Source organism: Panthera pardus, unplaced genomic scaffold, assembly GCF_024362965.1.
Source record: "Panthera pardus isolate Hobbes unplaced genomic scaffold, ASM2436296v1 HiC_scaffold_3, whole genome shotgun sequence".
NCBI classification, from domain to species: domain Eukaryota; kingdom Metazoa; phylum Chordata; class Mammalia; order Carnivora; family Felidae; genus Panthera; species Panthera pardus.
Genome location: NW_026526876.1, coordinates 8685678 through 8704365, shown reverse-complemented (window position 1 = coordinate 8704365; position 18688 = coordinate 8685678). Strand labels below are relative to the sequence as shown.

Genomic DNA, 18688 nt, shown 5'->3' with positions numbered 1-18688 from the left:
TGCAGGAAATCTCTGGGCACTCGCAGCCATCGCTTATGCGCGTCTCTCCCGTTAGACGCTGAGCTCCGTCAGAGAGGGTAGAGGGTAGGGATCGTGTCCGTGTGATGCTTGGAATCTCACCCTCCCTCCATAAACCCCGAGTGCTGCCCTCTTTCCTTTGAGTCAAGGCCGGGATCAGGAGGGGAGATCGTGCTGTCTCCTGAACGATGTTTCCACGCGAGGGGCAAACTCCACGTTGCTAGGCCCATACCTCTCCCTTTTTTGCGCCCCCAGGGGTTTTGTAGGACAGAATTAGGGCCTGAAGCTACCAGCTCTTTCTGCTCTCCCAATGTAGACGCCAACCGAAAAGTAGACTGAGGGTTGAGGCAGAGGGAGCTCAGTACGTTGGGCTTATCTGTGAGGCTGAGTCGAGGATGTGGCTCAGATGAGAGCATATCCTGTCGACTGTTTCCCCAGAACGGAATGTCATTGTCTCCCGTCAGCAGGGCTCGCTGAACTGGGAGGGCTCGCCCCAGACACACCTCGTTCCGTGCCCCCCCCACCCCCTCTTGCTCAGCACACTGTTAACGCAATTCCAGCCCAGACCTGGCAGTGCTCACCTACAGGATTTTGTACCTTCTGTGAACTCAAAGCCTGTTTTAGAATCTTCCTGGTGACAGTTAGGGACGCATGTGACACCCCCACTTTTTTCTCGTGATACATTATTTACTTATTTTTTACTATTTACTTATTTTGAGAGAGAGAGAGAGAGAGAGAGACAGAATACGAGTGGAGGAGGGGTAGACGGAGAGGGAGACACAGAACCCGAAGCAGGCTCCGGGCTCCGATCCGTCAGCACAGAGCCCGATGCAGGGCTCGAACTCACGAACCGTGAGATCGTGAGCTGAGCCGAAGTCGGACGCTTAACTGACTGAGCCCCCCAGGCGCCCCTCTCGTGATACATTCTAAACGCTCGGGTACAGACAGACGTTGTCGTCACTCGTCTGTGTCTTGTGGATTTCGGGACAAAGCTTCACCCTCTCCGCTCGCTCCTTGACTCGTCTGACACGGGCTGAGCCCAAGCAGCTGGGAAGAGCTTACGGGGTGGTTTACCCTGAACGTTTCTGCGTCTTTGAGGGTCTGGAAGGGGAAGGCCTTTGAGGCCGTGGATGCGGTCGAGAGGTGCCTGTTCCACATTGCGGTAGAAACAAAGTTAGAGGCCCATAGGAGACGTTGTTGGAATTGGGGCGTCACATAGGACACCCAGGTGGCACTGCCCTCTAGACACCGAGAAGATGGCTGAGGCTTCAGTGGGAGAGTGGATCTGTGTCCTTGCTCACAAGGGAGCCAGTGGAGAACGGTCAGGGGTGGTGGGTTCCGGAGGAAGCCTTCAGCAGACCCAACTCCCCAGATTCCCAGCCTCGGTTACCCTCAGTTTTGCTGCTTCTGTTTGGAACAGCGGGTCCTGCCTGGGGTTGGAGGCAGAGGTGTGGGGAGGAGGCCCCGTGCTTTCTGATGGGCTCCCCGTTCTCTCCTCAGGGCTCTGCACCCCAGGAGGCCAGGAGGCCCCCCGCACGTCAAACTGGCCGTGGAGTGGGATAGTGATGCCAAGGGGCGGTGAGTTCAACAGCACTGGGCTCCAGCGGGGAGGAGAGAAAGGCCTGCCTGTACACATAAGTCTGCCTGTGCCGGTTCCCCCCAATGTGACTGAAGGCAGTGCACACGCCTCCTTAATGCCGCGTGATCCAGGCCTCTGAGAAACGCTAATGAGAATTGTGTGCATTAAAAAAAAAAATTTTTTTTAATGTTTATTTTTTTGAGAGAGAGAGAGAGATCGAGAGAGATCGAGAGCACAAGCAGGGGAGGAGCAGAGGGAGAGGGAGACCAGAATCCGAAGCAGGCTCCAGGCTCTGAGTTGTCAGCACAGAGCCCGATGTAGGGCTCCAACTCACGAACTGTGAGATCGTGACCTGAGCCGTAGCTGGGTGCTTAACTGACTGAGCCACCCAGGTGCCCCCTAAGTTTCTGTTTTTTTGAGCATGCCCTGTGTTGGTCAAGTGAACCTTGTGGTCCAAGAGGACTATTCCAGGTGTATCCTATAAGTCTGCATGCCAGTTAGCAGGAAGGAGAAGGGAGAGGACCAAGAGATGCTCCCTTTTCTTAAAGGGCACTTACCAGAAGGTTCATACATCGCTTTTTTATTGAGGAAAGAGAGGACAACAAAAATTGTGGGGCAACCAGCAGCTTCTAGGACATGTGTTTTTTGTTTGTTTTTTAGAAATTTTTTTATTTTTTGTTTTAGTTTTTAATTTTTTTAATGTTTATTTACTTTTGAGAGAGAGAGAGAGAGAGAGACAGAGACAGAGTGCGAGTGGGGGAGGGGCAGAGAGAGAGGGAGACACAGAATCCGAAGCAGGCTCCAGGCTCTGAGCTGTCAGCACAGAGCCCGACGCGGGTCTCAAACTCACAAACCGCGAGATCGTGACTTGAGCCGAGGTTGGACGCTCAACCGACTGAGCCCCCCAGGCGCCCCTATCTTTTCTTTTTAAACACAATTTTTTTAATGTTTATTTATTTTTTATTTTTAAGTGAGAGACACAAGAGTGTGAGTGGGGGAGGGGCAGAGAGAGAGAGAGAGAGAGAGAGAGAGAGAATCTGAAGAAGGCTCCAGGCTCTGAGCAGTCAGCCCAGAGCCCGACACGGGGCTCAAACTCACAAATGTTGAGATTGTGACCTGAGCCGAAGTCGGACGCTCAACCGACTGAGCCCCCCAGGCGCCCCAACAATTGCGTGCATTTAAACAGTGACAGTAAGAGTGATGATCACTGTGGTGGGTGGCGTTCCGAGTGGTACCAGTGCCGGCCATTGCTCTGGCCGCTTCACGTGGATGCGGTTTATTTCATCATTCTCGCCCCCTGCGAGGTCGGTGCCACCACCGTCCAGTTTCTGGATGCGGCGACGGAGGCCCAGAGAGGGTGACCAGTCGCTCGGTGTCCACACAGCTCGTGCCCATGGCAGAGCCGGCATTGGAACCCAGGGTGTCCGGTTCAAGCCCGTGCTCTTCGGTCACGAACCTTGGCCGTTCCTGTAATACCGAGTGCGCGTGGCCTACGTTGCGAAAGGGACACCGTTCAGTCCGGCGGGTTTTATTCGCCTCCTCCGAGGGGCGAGGCCCTGCGCTGGAGGGGGAGACAGACAAGCAGCCCAGCGCTGGGTCCCTCCTGGAGCTGGTACGGGAGACACCGGGAATTCCCGTCAAAGAGAGTGAGCGCCAGCTGGGGCGGCTTGGCCTCACCCGGTGGGTGCCGTGAGTAGCGACAGGTGAGAAGCCCCAATGCCGTCGGCTTCCTCTCCCGGCAGCCTGTTCGGGAGCCCCCAGGAGGAGCGGGTCCAGGACGCGGAGAGCGTGTGGCGGCAGCAGGAGGCGCACCAGCAACCCAGCTGCACCCTGGACGAGTGCTTTCAGTTCTACACCAAGGAGGAGCAGGTGTCTCCCGGAGGGAGGGTGCACGCCCGGGGCTGGGGAGGGGGCGGGTGGCCGCGGTGCAGCGGAGCGGGGCGCCTCACGGTCCCGGTGGTTTCCTTTCCAGCTGGCTCAGGACGATGCGTGGAAGTGTCCACACTGCAAGGCCCTCCAGCAGGGCACGGTGAAGCTGAGTCTCTGGACCCTGCCTGACATCCTCATCATCCACCTGAAAAGGTTCTGTCAGGTGGGCGAGAGGAGAAACAAGCTGTCCACGCTGGTGAAGTTTCCGCTCTCCGGCCTCAACATGGCCCCCCACGTGGCCCAGAGAAACGCGGGCCCCAAGCCCGCGACAGGCCCCCGGCCTTCCTGGGAGCAGCCGGCCTGCCTGCCCGCCAGCTGCCCGTGGGACTTCCTGTACGACTTGTATGCCGTCTGCAACCACCACGGCGGTCTGCAAGGTGGGCATTACACAGGTGAGCCTCGCCTCCCGGTTTGTGGAGGCCGTGGTCACGTGTCCGTGACTGCGGCCCGAGCTCCAGGATGCCCCGGGAAGAGGTGCCCCCGCGAGGCCGAGCTTACTCCGGCGCTGGGCATACGCAGACCCCTCGGCCGCCGCACATCAGGCACCTGCCAGAGAGCAGGGGACCGGGTCCAAGCCGTAACGTTGGGTTGGGATGGTGGTTGGAACATCAGCTTAGCTGCACCCTGAGCGTTTGGCCCCAGCAAATATAGGAGGGTCACCGTTGGAACCCGAGAGAGGCGCGTTAATCCTCATCTGTGGTTCAACACACGGTGTCTTACTTATCAGGTCTGGTGTTTTTTATTTCTGGGGCGTACGTTTAACTGCCCTCCCTCAGAGGAGCTTGAGAGGGGTGGACAGCAGCAAAGACAGAGACAGACGGCTGGGTGACTAGTTCACGATCAGGCACCATGGCCTGTGCTATTCGAGAACAACAGACTGTGTCACGGGAGAAGATGCTTTCCGATGTTTCATTTTCGTTCTTGGGAAGTGCCCTGTTTCTAAGGTTCCAAGGCACCTTCGTTTTGGAAAGCACCGGGCTGGGTGGAAAATCTGGGACCATCACTCATTCTTTCTTAAGTCAAATTTCAGACACAGACAGTGAACAGGCATTCAGTGCCTGGCATTACGAAAGGGTTTGATTGATTGTTTCTGTGATAGAGGTAAGGCCCCTCTGAGGATAGCGCCTGCTCTCCAAGAGCTAAAGGAACGAGCTGTGTGAATAATGGGCTAATGGGAGGAAGACCATTATGGGCTACTAGCATGTGCAAAGGCCCTGAGGCAGAGTTTGGTGTGTTTAAGAACTGATGAAAGCCCATCATGGCTGAAGTGTAGCGACCCAGGGGTAAGTAACACAAATGAGGCCGGAGAGGTGGGCACTACATGTAGGCCGTGGACGAGAGTTTGCATTTTTTCCAAAGCGTAACGGGAAGCCATTACAAGGTTTTAGGCAAAAGAATAATAAAGACATAATCTAGTTCGCAAATTGAGGGTGTAGCTCTGCTCTGTGGAAAACAGGTAGAGTAGAAGTTGGGAGTTCCGGTTAGGAATTTCTGGGGCTCAAATCAGAGATGGTGTTGGCCGGGACTCGGGGGACTCAGGAGGTGACAGTTGGGGTATTCGAGATGCATTTTGGAAGTCGAATCGCAAGATTGGCTTTTGGACTGGGCATGGGGTGGAAGGGAAGGGGAGGGCAAAGATGAGCCCCTAGGTGCCTGGTTTGGGTTGGTGCAGGGCTCAGCTAATGATGGCCTGCCGGCCAAATCCAGTCCAGTACCTGATTTTGTATAGCCTGCGAGTTAAAATATGATTTTTACATTTCAAAAAGTGGTAAAGTATATATATGTGTGTATATATATATATATATATATGTGTGTGTGTGTGTGTGTGTATGTATATTATATATGTGTGTGTATATATATATATATATATATGCACACAGAGACTGGCCATATGTGATCTGTAAAGCCTAAGCTATGTATATATATATATTATATATATAATATATATATAATATATATGTATATATAAAAATATATATAAAATATGATTTTTACATTTCAAAAAGTGGTAAAATATATGTGTATATATATACGTGTGTGTATATATACGTGTATATATATGTATACATGTGTGTGTATATATATTGTATATGTGTGTATATATATATATATATGCACACAGAGACTGGCCATATGTGATCTGTAAAGCCTAAGCTATATATATATATATATATATATATATATATTTATATATTATATATTATATATTATATATTATATATATGTATGTATAAAAATATATATAAAATATGATTTTTACATTTCAAAAAGTGGTAAAATATATGTGTATATATATATATATACGTGTGTGTATATATATATACGTGTGTATGTGTATATATTATATATGTTTGTATATATATATATACATATGCACACAGAGACTGGCCATATGTGATCTGTAAAGCCTAAGCTATATATATATATATATTATATATATATATATGTGTGTTATATATGTATGTATAAAAATATATATAAAATATGATTTTTACATTTCAAAAAGTGGTAAAATATATATATGTGTATATATGTATACATGTGTATATATATATACGTGTATATGTATGTGTGTGTTATATATATATTATATATGCATATGTATATACATATATACTGGCCATATGTGATCTGTAAAGCCTAAGCTATTTGCTGTGTGGCTCATTACAGAAAAGTGGGCGGACCCTGTATTCTTGCGTGATGGTACCTTTCACTGAGATGTGGAGGGAAAGGAAAAGAATGTTTTGTCACAATTGTTTCAAAGGTGGTAAGAATCTTACTTATGGACATTTTCCTAAATGTTTTGCTTTAGTTCTTAGGCAGGAAAGAAGCATACCATAATCCCAAAAGCATTGTTTTCAGTGGCCTGCTGAATCAGAGATGTGCATCTCGAAACTTCTCAAGGAGCAGGGCGAATGGGGACATTATCGTCTGGCTAAATAATTCGGGGCTCCCTGTTACCGGAGCTTTTGCCCGAGCAGGGGTTCTAATGTAAGGATTCAGACTCAAAGTAACGGCACGCTTTTTATCGGTCAGCAGCTGGGTGTGTAACTGATTGACCTTTCTGATTCCACAAAACTCACTTCTGGCCCGAAACGGACCGATCTTTCTCACTCTGTTACAAACACGTCCGTTTTTCAGCTGTGCTGGCGAGAGACGCCTTTCTGTTTTGAAGGGGCTGCGATAACTGGCACGGGGGTTTTGGACTTTTGCAGCCTACTGCCGGAACTCTCTGGACGGACAGTGGTACAGTTTTGATGACAGCACAGTGGAACCACTCCCGGAAGACGAGGTCAGCACGCGAGGGGCTTACATCCTGTTTTATCAGAAACGGAACAGCATCCCCCCCTGGTCAGCCAGCGGTTCCATGAGAGGTACGTGCTGTCCCCCCGCAAGGAGAGGGGCACTGGGGAGGTTCCCTGTCACACATCAAGGACCAGGAGAGGTAGGCACGGGTCTGGAAGGGGGAGATCTGCTGCTTGGAGACGTGGGTTCCCATTGGTAGGGATGTACAATGCACACAGTAAAACCCAAGAAGGGGAAAAGAATACGAATAATAATTTCGCAGCAGGTGACTCTTGGTGGTTTTGGGATTTCAGGTTTCCAGGCTCCCTCGTATCGAGCCAGCCTTTATAATTAAGCTTGTGCGACATATTCCTGTGTCCATCCTATTAGAAAGGGCGGGGCGGTTATTAGGGACTCCGGGTCTCAGCGGGAAAGGTAGCTGCTTAACCCCCTCCAGAGACACATCTAGTAAACAACCTCAGACTTGGAAGTCTGCAGGAAATTTTTAAAAAGGATCAAAGTTGACCTTTTTATGTGATTTGTTTCACTCTGCAATCCTATCCTTATCTTTGGGATGGGAGAGCTTTTTTTGTTTGTTCGTTTTAATTGCCTCTATGTTCTTCCTAATAATTATTGGAAGGCAGGCAAATTAAACCAAAATGCCCCAGGAGGTCTAAATCAACCCTAATGCGAAGCCTGCCTTTCTCTTTTTTTAAAATTTTTTTTTAACATTTATTTATTTTTGAGACAGAGAGAGACAGAGCATGAACGGGGGAGGGTCAGAGAGAGGGAGACACAGAATCCGAAATAGGATCCAGGCTCTGAGCTGTCCGCACAGAGCCTGACGCGGGGCTCAAAACTCACGGGACCGTGAGATCATGACCTGATCTCGACCGAAGTCGGCCACTTAACTGACTGAGCCCCCCCAGGCGCCTTGCCTGCCTTTCTCTTAAAGAAGATAGAACGAGTGGAAAACCTAGCCTGTTGAGAAAACTAGAGATGATGGCAAGTAATGTCAGGAAAAACTTTTTTTTTAAGTTTTTATTTTTATTTTTATTTTTATTTTATTTTTTTATTTTATTTTTTTGGGAAATGAAGGGCGGAGAGAGAGAGAGAGAGAGTCCCTAGCAGGCTCTGCACTGTCAATGCAGAGCCAGATGCTCTGTGAGATCATGACCTGAGCTGAAACCAAGAGTTGGCCGCCCCACGGACTGAGCCCCCCAGGCACCCCAGGAAAAGCATTTCAGAACTCATCAACACGCTGACCTTTCTGTGCCCAAATGCCTTTCCCTAAATTTTCAGCTTGGTCACGTGGCTAATCCGTAGTGGGTTTCTCCTCTGGTCATGACTTTGGCTTGTGTGATTCTGCTTGGGTTGTACCATCCCGGGGCTCGGGGGGGTTGGGAGCCTGGCTTCCAGAAGCTCCTTTGGGGACCCCCGACGGGGTGGGGCTGGGTCCAGCCTTCCCTCTGGCTTCCAGAAGCTCCTTTGGGGACCCCCGACGGGGTGGGGCTGGGTCCAGCCTTCCCTCTGGCTTCCAGAAGCTCCTTTGGGGGACCCCCGATGGGGTGGGGCTGGGTCCAGCCTTCCCCCTGGCTTCCAGAAGCTCCTTTGGGGACCCCCGATGGGGTGGGGCTGGGTCCAGCCTTCCCTCTGGCTTCCAGAAGCTCCTTTGGGGACCCCCGACGGGGTGGGGCTGGGTCCAGGCTTCCCTCTGGCTTCCAGAAGCTCCTTTGGGGACCCCCGACGGGGTGGGGCTGGGTCCAGCCTTCCCTCTCTGCGTCCCGCAGGTTCCACCAGCTCCTCCTTTTCCGATCACTGGCTCCTTCGACTCGGGAGCAGTAACAGCAGTGCGAGGGGGAGCCTGCTGTCCTGGAGCTCCAGCCCCGGCCCCTCCCGGCCCCCGGCGTCTGACCCTCCCGTCTTCACCAACGGCCTCTCCGATCAGGAAAAGGGTATGTCCTATCGTGTCGGTAAGATTGGCCGATTCTATTTTCACTTGCCTTAACGGCCTCTGCTCCTCGGCTTTGAGTGTGAAGTGTCCATCAGGGGCACCTGGGGGGCTCAGTCGGTTGAGCACCCAACTTCGGCTCAGGTCATGATCTCACGGTTCGTGAGTTCGAGCCCCACGTCGGGCTCTGTGCCGACAGCTCGGAGCCTGGAGCCTGCTTCGGATTCTGTGTCTCCCTCTCTCTCTGCCCCTCTCCCACTCATGCTCTGTCTCTCTCTCTCAAAAAATAAGCATTAAAAAATTTGAAAAAAAGTGCCCGTCATTAGGAGAGACATCCATGTCTCCTATGGGGTCTTCTGTGACCAGCCGTCTCCCTCCGCCTCCTCCCCTGCCCGCTGCCCTCCAGCCGCAGGTACGTTCTTTCTCTGCTCCCTGGAGCGTGCCGTCTAATGGGGAAGATAACATGTAAACCAGTAGATGTGTGTAGCGACCTGGTATAAAGCAGGGACAAGGGGAGGTAGATCATCAGAGGAATCTAGGCTGGGGGTGGGAGAGAAAGGACGCAGGGGCCCCGTTAGAACGGGGCGGGTGGGGAAGGTCCTTCTGCAGTGACAGCTTTGGAGCAGACACCTGAGACACAGAGAGAGGGAGTGGTGGAGAAGGTTGGGCATGTGCTCTGGGCAAGGGAGCTCCGAGGTGGAGGTGAGTGTGGGATGCGTGTGAGAGGCAGAGGGACGGGAGCAGTGGCCAGAGAAGACAGCTAGAGATCGACGGGCCGGGGCTCAGCGTACCTTTGGCTCCTGGTACAAAGTTGGCTTTTGGCCCCCAGGGCAGTGAGTAGCTATTGGGGAATTCTGAGCTGGGATTTATATTTTCACCAAGTCTGCTCTGGGACTCTGTCACAAGGGGGCGGGACAAGGGTGGGAGGCCAGGTTGGAGTGCTGACTGTGGTCATCTGAGCCAGAGAGAGGCCCAGCTGACGGCAGCTCGTGTTTATATTTTCTTCTGGGACATAGAGCACGTTGGCATCCAGACGATCCAGTTAGGATTCAGATGATCCTCTCCCTAGAGGAAGAAAATAATGGTGGTGCAAGAAAGGCAGGGGATAACCACAGAAACAGTCCGTCCGGAAAATCTCTGAGCACGCGTGTGCATGCCTGTGCGCCCCTTTGCTCAGAAAGCACCAGCACGTACTAATTACTTACTGTTTCCGTGTGTCCTCTTAGCTCCTGAATTAGCTTTTAAAATAAGATTTTTCAGTGGCGCCCGGGTGGCTCAGTCGGTTAAGCATCCAGCTCTTGATTTCGGCTCAGGTCATAATTTCACGGTTCGTGAGATCGAGCCCCACATCGGGCTCTGCAATGACAGTGTGGAGCCTGCTTGGGATTCTCTCTCTCTCTACCCCTCCCCTGCTCATTTTCTCTCTCTCTCTCTCTCTCTCAAATAAAAAAATAAGATCTTTTTAACGTAGATATGATATATATATATACAGAGAAGCGTGTTAATCACAAATGCACATCTAATGAATTATCCTAAAATGTACACACCCATATAACCGTCACCCAGATTGCGAAATAGAACGTTGCAGGCCCTCCCTACCCCCTTGTATCTCTCTCAGTCATTACTGTTTCCCTCCTTTCCAGAGGGGGGACTATTATTCTGACTTCTGATGCTATAGATCAGTCTTGCCTTTGTCGGAACTTTATGTAAACGGAGTCATACAGTACATATATTTTCCTGTTCGGTTTCCTTTGCTCAGCACCATATCTGTTTAAATTAATGTATGTTGTGTGTGACTTTATTCCATTGGTAAAAAAAAAAAAAAAAAAAAAAGCAGCCCTGGAAATAACTCAGCCACCTAAAGTTCTCTGCACAGACGTCTAAGTTCCCATGAGAGACAGAGGCAGATAGACAGAGACATTGTTGTCTGTTGACTGTTGATGATGGTCAGTAAACACCAAAAGCAGGGATTTGGGAAAGAAAGCACAGTGGGTGGGGTGGGAAGAACCACTTCCTTTTTCCTGTGGGCTCATGGATGGGCTGAAATCGATCTCAGAGGCCGATCTGGAAAAGTTTGGCTTGATCATCAGGGGAAGCACCTTGAGTTACAAATTTACAGATTCTTTTTTTTTTTTTAACGTTTATTCATTTTTTTGAGATATGGAGAGAGAGCGAGTGGGGGAGGAGCAGAGAGGGAGGGAGAGACACACACAGAACCCAAAGCAAGCTCCAGGCTCTGAGCTGTCAGTGCAGTGCCTGACGTGGGGCTCGATTTACAGATTCTTTTTTTTTTTTAATTTTTTTTTTTTAAACATTTATTTATTTTTGAGACAGAGAGAGACAGAGCATGACCGGGGGAGGGTCAGAGAGAGAGGGAGACACAGAATCTGAGACAGGCTCCAGGCTCTGAGCTGTCAGCACAGAGCCTGACACGGGGCTCGAACTCACAGACCGCGAGATCATGACCTGAGCTGAAGTCAGCTGCTTAACCGACTGAACCACCTAGGTGCCCCTCGATTTACAGATTCTTAAGTTCCTTGGTGATGCTGTAGAAATCCCTGTAAGACTGCCCCCACGTTATAAGAAGAGTTCATATTTTATTTACGTATTCTCTTGTGGTTGGATACTGGGGTAGTTTCTGGTGTGGGCTGTCACCAGTGGTCCTGCTGTGCACATCTTTGCTCACGTGTTTTTGTCGTGCGTACGTCTGCACATGGGCATCTGGGAGTGAGATTGTACCTGGGCGTAGCCTATGTGTTCATTCATCAGCTATTTACGTCTTTATACATTGTGTCACCGTTGTATCAAAGTGGCCAACAGGGCACCTGACATGTAGCAGGCTCTTGTTACGTTTTTGTGAGTGAATGCATGTGATGATACAATCTTGAGGCTACAGGTGGTTTTAGAGCATCTTTGAATCCAACACTCTGTTTTAGGATGGTTTATGTGTCCCAGTTGGGTTAACTGTTCCTTAGGGTTTGGCATCTTGGCTCCCAGTATTTCACAGTTAGAAAGAATACTGATCGGAGCATCTCTACGTGCCTATGACATGTGTCTGATTTCCTTAGAGTGCGTTTTTTTGTTTTTGTTTTTTTTTTGTGGAAGCCAAGTGTTTAACGTGTTATGTTCTGACCCACCCTGTCTGTGGACTTTCCTTTTCCCCTCTCGTGATGCACATGGAGGCAGCGTCTGGTGAACACACACACACACACCAAAGGCATTCTTTCCCAAGCTTGTCCACCCCATCAGCATGAGCCTCTGACGCGCTCATAAATCCATCCCAGTTCTGTTCCAGTGGCCTGGAACCTTAGGCCACGTCTCAGTTCTCCCAGGGGGAAGTGTATTTCATGCCTCCACTGGGAGGCAACTTTAAAAAAAATTTTTTTTTTAATATTTATTATCGAAAGACAGAGTCAGAGCATGAGCAGGGGAGGGGCAGAGGGAGAGGGAGACACAGAATCCGAAGCAGGGTCCAGGCTCCGAGCCGTCAGCATAGAGCCTGACGTGGGCTTGAACTCACAAACCGCAAGATCATGACCTGAGCCGAAGTCAGACGCCCAAACCGACTGAGCCACCCAGGCGCCCCAACTGGGAGGCAACTTTAAAAGATGGCCCAGCTTTTCAACATGGTACTCAGCTCGGAGTCAGGCACAGATTCAGAGGCCCCCCCCCCCCCCCCCTGCTGCCACCACTCCCCAAGAGACAGAGAGCGCTAGGGCGGGAGGGGAAGGAATATGGATGAATAACTTTATCCCAGCCCCTGGCCGGCATTTTACTTCTCCGTCTGGTCATCAGCATCTCCAAGAGGGTGAAATGAAAAGCCTTTTGCAGAGGAGAAAGCCGACGCTGGGAAGTCCCCAGGTGCAAGCTCGCCTCCTTGGAGAAGCGAGGGGTGCAGACAGACCCCCGCTCCCTCTGGCTGCGGGCATCCTGCCTCTGTGGCTGCTAGCTATAAATTCCAAACTGGAGATCGTGCCGTGTGGACCCCGCAAGAGCCTTGCTTGCAAAGGGAGCAAAAATAAATAAATTTTATTTCCCTCTTGACGTTTGACTAAAACGGCGGTGGGCCTTGGAGCCTGTTGAGGTGGTTGAAAAAAAATAAATAAAATAAAAATAAATAAAAAACGTTGAAAAAAAAATTAAAAAAAAAAAGTTATCTGGGAGTTTCAAGCGTTTATGATTTGGGGGTCTCCCTGTAACTCTCTCTAATTTTGCGGATGGTGAGCCAAGAATGTGGTTTTCCAAAAGCATTCCCTTTTTGTGATACAGTAAGTACATGATTATTATTTTGTCGATGTTCTTTGCACGCGTGGAGTCATGTCGACCGTGTCTATGTGAGGTCGTAGCTCTTAAATCAGGTGAGTCGGTTTTTGGATTCAGTTCACTTTGTCTCTAAGTTGACCTTATCGAGGACCGCCTCGCTAGGAAGGAGGCATATTTGGCACCCTCTGTATGGCGGTATTTTTAATCAAGTACGCCACGAAGTTCAGTAATTTCTGCTTTATATGGTTTGCTGCCTTGTTAATAGGTGTCTGAAGCTGACGACTGTTAGGTCTTCTTTATAAATTGTCTGTCCTCCTTGTAACGTGGCTCTTTATCTTAAGTGCTTTTAATCTTAAATTCTACCTTGTTCAAGATTAATCATTCCACGCCTTCCTCCTTTCTTTTTGTTGGCACTGGCCTGGTATCATTTTGTTGTTCTCTTTTGCTTTATGAATTTTTCTCTCACAGTTACTTTTAAGTGGTTTCTGGTAAACACTGTGCTGTGGTTTTTTGTTTTGTTTTGTTTTGTTTTTAACGTTTATTTATTTTTGAGACAGAGAGAGACAGAGCATGAACGGGGGAGGGGCAGAGAGAGAGAGGGAGACACAGAATCAGAAGCAGGCTCCAGGCTCCGAGCCGTCAGCCCAGAGCCCGACGCGGGGCTCGAACTCACGGACCGCGAGATCGTGACCTGAGCTGAAGTTGGACGCTCAACCGACTGAGCCACCCAGGCGCCCCAATATGTTGTGGTTTTATTATTATTATTATTATTATTATTATTATTATTATTATTATTGAATGTCAAAATCAAGAGTCTGTCTTAACAAGGGGAGGATTCAGCCCATCTGTTTTTTTTTTTAATTTTTTTTTTTAATACTTATTTTTGAAAGAGACAGAGTGTGAGTGGGGAAGGGGCAGAGAGAGAGGGAGACACAGAATCTGAAACAGGCTCCAGGCTCTGAGCTGTCAGCACAGAGCCCGATGTGCGGCTGGAACTCGGGAACAGCGAGATCATGACCTAGTTCGAAGTAGGACGCTCAACCGACTGAGCCACCCAGGCGCCCCAATATGTTGTGGTTTTATTATTATTATTATTATTATTATTATTATTATTATTTTTGAATGTCAAAATCAAGAGTCTGTCTTAACAAGGGGAGCATTCAGCCCATCTGTTTTTTTTTTAATTTTTTTTTTTTAATATTTATTTTTGAAAGAGACAGACAGAGTGTGAGTGGGGAAGGGGCAGAGAGAGAGGGAGACACAGAATCTGAAACAGGCTCCAGGCTCTGAGCTGTCAGCACAGAGCCCGATGTGCGGCTGGAACTCGGGAACAGCGAGATCATGACCTAGTTCGAAGTAGGACGCTTAACCTACTGAGCCACCCAGGCGCCCCAGCCTATCCGTTTTTAATGTAACTGATGAGGTTTTGGGGTGATAGGGCATCCAGAGCCGATGGCCAGGAAAGAGTTCTTGAAGACATCTTTGGTGCAAAAAAAGTGATTTTATTAAAGCATGGAGACAGGACCCGTGGGCAGGAAGAGCTGTCCCAGACCCTGTGGAGAGAAGGGTTATACATTTGGGAGTTGGGGGAGGTCAAGTCCAAGGGAAGTTTGGGTTGAGATTTTCATATGCTAATGACTCACAGGATCCTGGAGGCCTGGCTATGGTCAAGCTAAGGTGGTTTTTGCCTCTAGCAGAGCCTGGGGAATATCTCACACATCCCACCTGCCAGGAGGGCTGATGGAGGGTGGAGGTGGGAGGGGGTTTGCTAGCTTGTATTTTGTCCTCAGCCCACCTCAGCCTCCCTCATCAGTAACAACCCTAAACTTGATTTTGTTTCCTTAAAACACTTTTTTATTATTGTTTCTTTTTTTCCTTTTTCCTTGTTTTTTACTGAGTCGATCTCATTGGTCTTTGCTCTCTCTTTTTTTTCCCCCTTTGTTTGGAAGTTCTGTTCTTTTCCATCTTGTTTTTTTTTTTTTTTAATTAACTAATTTTTTAAATTTACATCCAAGTTAGGTAGCATATAGTGAGTGCAATAATGGTTTCAGGAGTAGATTCCAGTGATTCATCCCCCTACGTATAACGCCCAGGGCTCATCCCGACACGTGCCCTGCTCAATGCCCCTCCCCCATCTAGCCCCCCCCCCCACAGCCACCCCAGCAACCCTCAGTTTGTTCTCTGTGTTTAAGAGTCTCTTATGTTTTGTCCCCCTCCCTGTTTTTACATTATTTTTGCTTCCCTTCCCCTATGTTCATCTGTTTTGTATTTTAGTTACTTATTTATTTTAATGTTTATTTATTTTTGAGAGAGAGAGACACAGGGTGTGAGCGGGAGAGGGTTAGAGAGAGAGGGAGACACAGAAACCCAAGCAGGCTCCAGGCTCTGAGCTGTCAGCACACAGCCCGACGCGGGGTTCGAACTCATGAACAGTGAGATCATGACCTGAGCTGAAGTCAGACGGTCAACCACTAAACCATCCAGGCACCCCTCTCTGTTTTATATTTTAAATTCCACCTATGAGTGAAGTCCTGTGGTATTTGTCTTTCTCTGACAGACTAGCTTAGCATTAATTGTTACTTATCCTTCCCAATGTGTAAATGCATTTTCCTATTATATGGATATGAGAAGCCAGACTATTCCCTTCGTTCCTGCCTGCTGTCCTTCCCCCCAGCAAGATGTCTCCACGTTATCCCTCCCACCCCCACCCCTGCAAAGCGAGTGCTTTGAAATGCTTTTAGTGTCCCTCTGGTCTGTTTTATTTTTTAATCTTCCTTCCTTCCTTCCTTCCTCCCTCCCTCCCTCCCTCCCTCCCTCCCTCCCTCCTTCCCTCCCTTCCTTCCTTCCTTCCTATTATTTATTTTTGAGAGAGACAGAGCACGAGCAGGGGAGGGGCAGAAAGAGAGGGAGACACAGAATCAGAAGCAGGCTCCAGCCTCTGAGCTGTCGGCACAGAGCCCAACGCGGGGCTCGAACCCACAAACCGTGAGATCATGACCTGAGCAGAAGTTGGATGCTTAACTAACTGAGCCACCCAGGAGCCCGTATTTATTTTTTTTAAGTTTATTTATTTTGAGAGAGAGAGAGAGATAGAGAAAGCGTGAGTTGGGCATTGGGGGGGGGGGGGGTAGGGGGAGGCGGGGTTGGGCAGAGAGAGAGAATCCCAAGCATGCTCTGCACTAGTCAGCGCTGAGCCCAACCCGGGGCTCGAACTCACAAACCATGAGATGACCTGAGCCAAAGTTGGACGCTTAACTGACTGAGCCCCACGGGTGCCCCCTGGTCTGTTTTAGAACCTCCCCTCCCCCCACCTGGATCCCAAGCTCTCAGCTTCTCTGAGAGGGTTTCAGGCTCTGAGTGCCGTGCCTTTCCAGATCCCAAACATGCTCACGTCACTGCATATTCCCCGTCCTGGGACCACCTGCCCTGTTGCAGGTGGATGGTCCCCCTATGGCAGCCTCCATTGAACACCCCCCGTCTGTCTTCTTTCTGTCCCCCTCTGTCTTGAGGTCTGGTTTCTGATTCTTTAGTCTTTGGTCAGAGTTCTTTTCAGGGATGGGGGATGCGTGGCCACAAATATTTTCTTTCACCGGGGAGCAAATGGCAGCTTGGCTGGTTGGAGGGCTCTTGGACTGAAGTCCTTCCTTCTCTCTCCGGTGTCTGTAGATGTTTTCCCACGGTCTGCCAAGCCCCAGGGTTGCAGGTGAAAAGTGCTTTTTTTTTTTTTTTTTTTTTCCCCTTTTTTCATGTGAGAGTCACTTGTCCTTTCTGTCTGGAAGCTTTTGAGAATTTGTGGTTGACCTTGGAATTTAGAAACAACACTAGTATATGCTTGGGTCTGTGTTTTTATTCATCAACCCTTCCTAGAACCCCCAGAACCTTTCAGGCTACAGATGCAGGCTTCCTTTCTTTTCTTTCTTTTCTTTTCTTTGTTTCTTTCCTTCTTTATCTTTCTTTCTCTTCCTTCCTTTCTTCCTTCCTTTTCTTCCTTCTTTCCTTTCTCTCTCTCTCCTTTCCTTTTTCTTTTTTTTAAAATTTTTTTTTTAACGTTTATTTATTTTTGAGACAGAGAGAGATAGAGCATGAACGGGGGAGGGTCAGAGAGAGAGGGAGACACAGAATCGGAAGCAGGCTCCAGGCTCTGAGCTGTCAGCCCAGAGCCCGACACGGGGCTCGAACTCACGGACCGCGAGATCGTGACCTGAGGTGAAGTCGGACGCTTAACCGACTGAGCCACCCAGGCGCCCCTCTCCTTTCCTTTTTCTTTCTTTCTCTCCTTCCTTCCTTCCTTCCTTCCTTCCTTCCTTCCTTCCTTCCTTCCTCCTTCCCTCCCTCCCTCCCTCCTTCCTATTTATTTTTAATTTAAAAATTTTGTTTAAATCCAAGTTAGTTAACATATAGTGTAATAATGATTTCAGGAGTAGAATTTAGTGATTCATCACTTACATATGACACCCTGTGCTCATCCCAACAAGGGCCCTCTTTACTACCCAGCCCCCCCACCCGCCTCCCCTCCAGCAATCCTCAGTTTTGTTCTCTGTATTTAAGAGTCTCTTATGGTTTGCCTCCCTCTCTGTTTTTATCTTATTTTTCCTTCCATCTCCTATGTTCATCTGTTTTGTTTCTTAAATTCCATGTACGAGGGGCGCCTGGGTGGCTCAGTCGGTTAAGCATCCGACCTCGGTTCAAGTCATGATCTCACAGTTCGTGGGTTCGAGCCCCACGTCGGGCTCTGTGCTGACAGCTCAGAGCCTGGAGCCTGCTTCAGATTCTGTGTCTCCTCTCTCTGTCCCTTCCCCTGCTCACACTCTGTCTCTTTCTAAAATAAACGTTAAAAAAATTTTTTTTAATTCCATATATGAGTGAAATCATACGATATTTATCTTCCTATGACTTACTTGGCTCAGCATAATACACTCCAGTTCCATCCACATTGTTGGCAAATGGCAAGATTTCATTCTTTATGATCGCCGAGTAATACTCCATTATATATATAGACCACTTTCTTTATATATATATATATATATATCATCCGTGGATGGACGTTTGGGCTCTTTCCATACTTTGGCTATTGTTGATTATGTGATGCAGGCTTTTCTTTAGGGTGGTGTTGTTTGGTTTATCGTCTCTCTGACTGTTCAGATTTCTGTCATTTGCCTGGTGGCTCCCCTGGGTCCGTTCTCTGTGTCTTCTCGCTTTTCCCTGTCACTTCTCTCTGTCACTTGGCTCTCAGGTGCGAGATACTGCCTTTCCCTTTATCTTTTCGGCCACTAATTTGAGTCTCAAATATGACCCTCCATGCCTCCAATGCATTTACTGAATTGTAAGACCCGGAAGACATTTTTCGGTCCTCTCCTGCTCTGTATTTGAATCTCCCTGAGAGCTTATCTTTTGTCCATTTCTTCCGGTGGTGCCAGTTCATTAGGGGCCTCTTCTGATGGTTCTGTTTATTCTCTGACTATTGGATCAGAGAATATGTGTGCTGTCGTCTTCTTCTGCGTTTGCCCATTGGGGCTCCCCTCCACACCCTCCTGAGCGGAGGTGATTCTTGGAGCGATAGAAGGGGCGGTGGCCTTGGCCCCCGAGGCAGCCTTTCCCCTCACCAGCCTCGTCCTACTGGCTTACTCTCAGAGGTGGACAAAGCTCAGCCCAGCTGAAGAGCT

At 49.0% G+C, this 18688-nt stretch overlaps 1 protein-coding gene across 4 annotated transcripts in view; it reads left to right on the top strand.

Moving 5' to 3' along the window:
* USP43 (ubiquitin specific peptidase 43) overlaps positions 1–18688 on the top strand; it is a 62605-nt gene that overhangs the window by 38377 nt on the left and 5540 nt on the right. For 2 of the 4 annotated variants that reach the window (XM_053892740.1, XM_053892739.1), the window contains exons 10-14: positions 1519–1596; positions 3340–3466; positions 3570–3903; positions 6742–6900; positions 8602–8766. In XM_053892740.1, coding sequence (XP_053748715.1) covers positions 1519–1596; positions 3340–3466; positions 3570–3903; positions 6742–6900; positions 8602–8766 — 863 coding nt within the window. Of the gene's footprint in view, positions 1–1518; positions 1597–3339; positions 3467–3569; positions 3919–6741; positions 6901–8601; positions 8767–18688 lie in introns of all 4 variants that reach the window. The other 2 variants (XM_053892738.1, XM_019413836.2) reach the window with 1 other exon arrangement.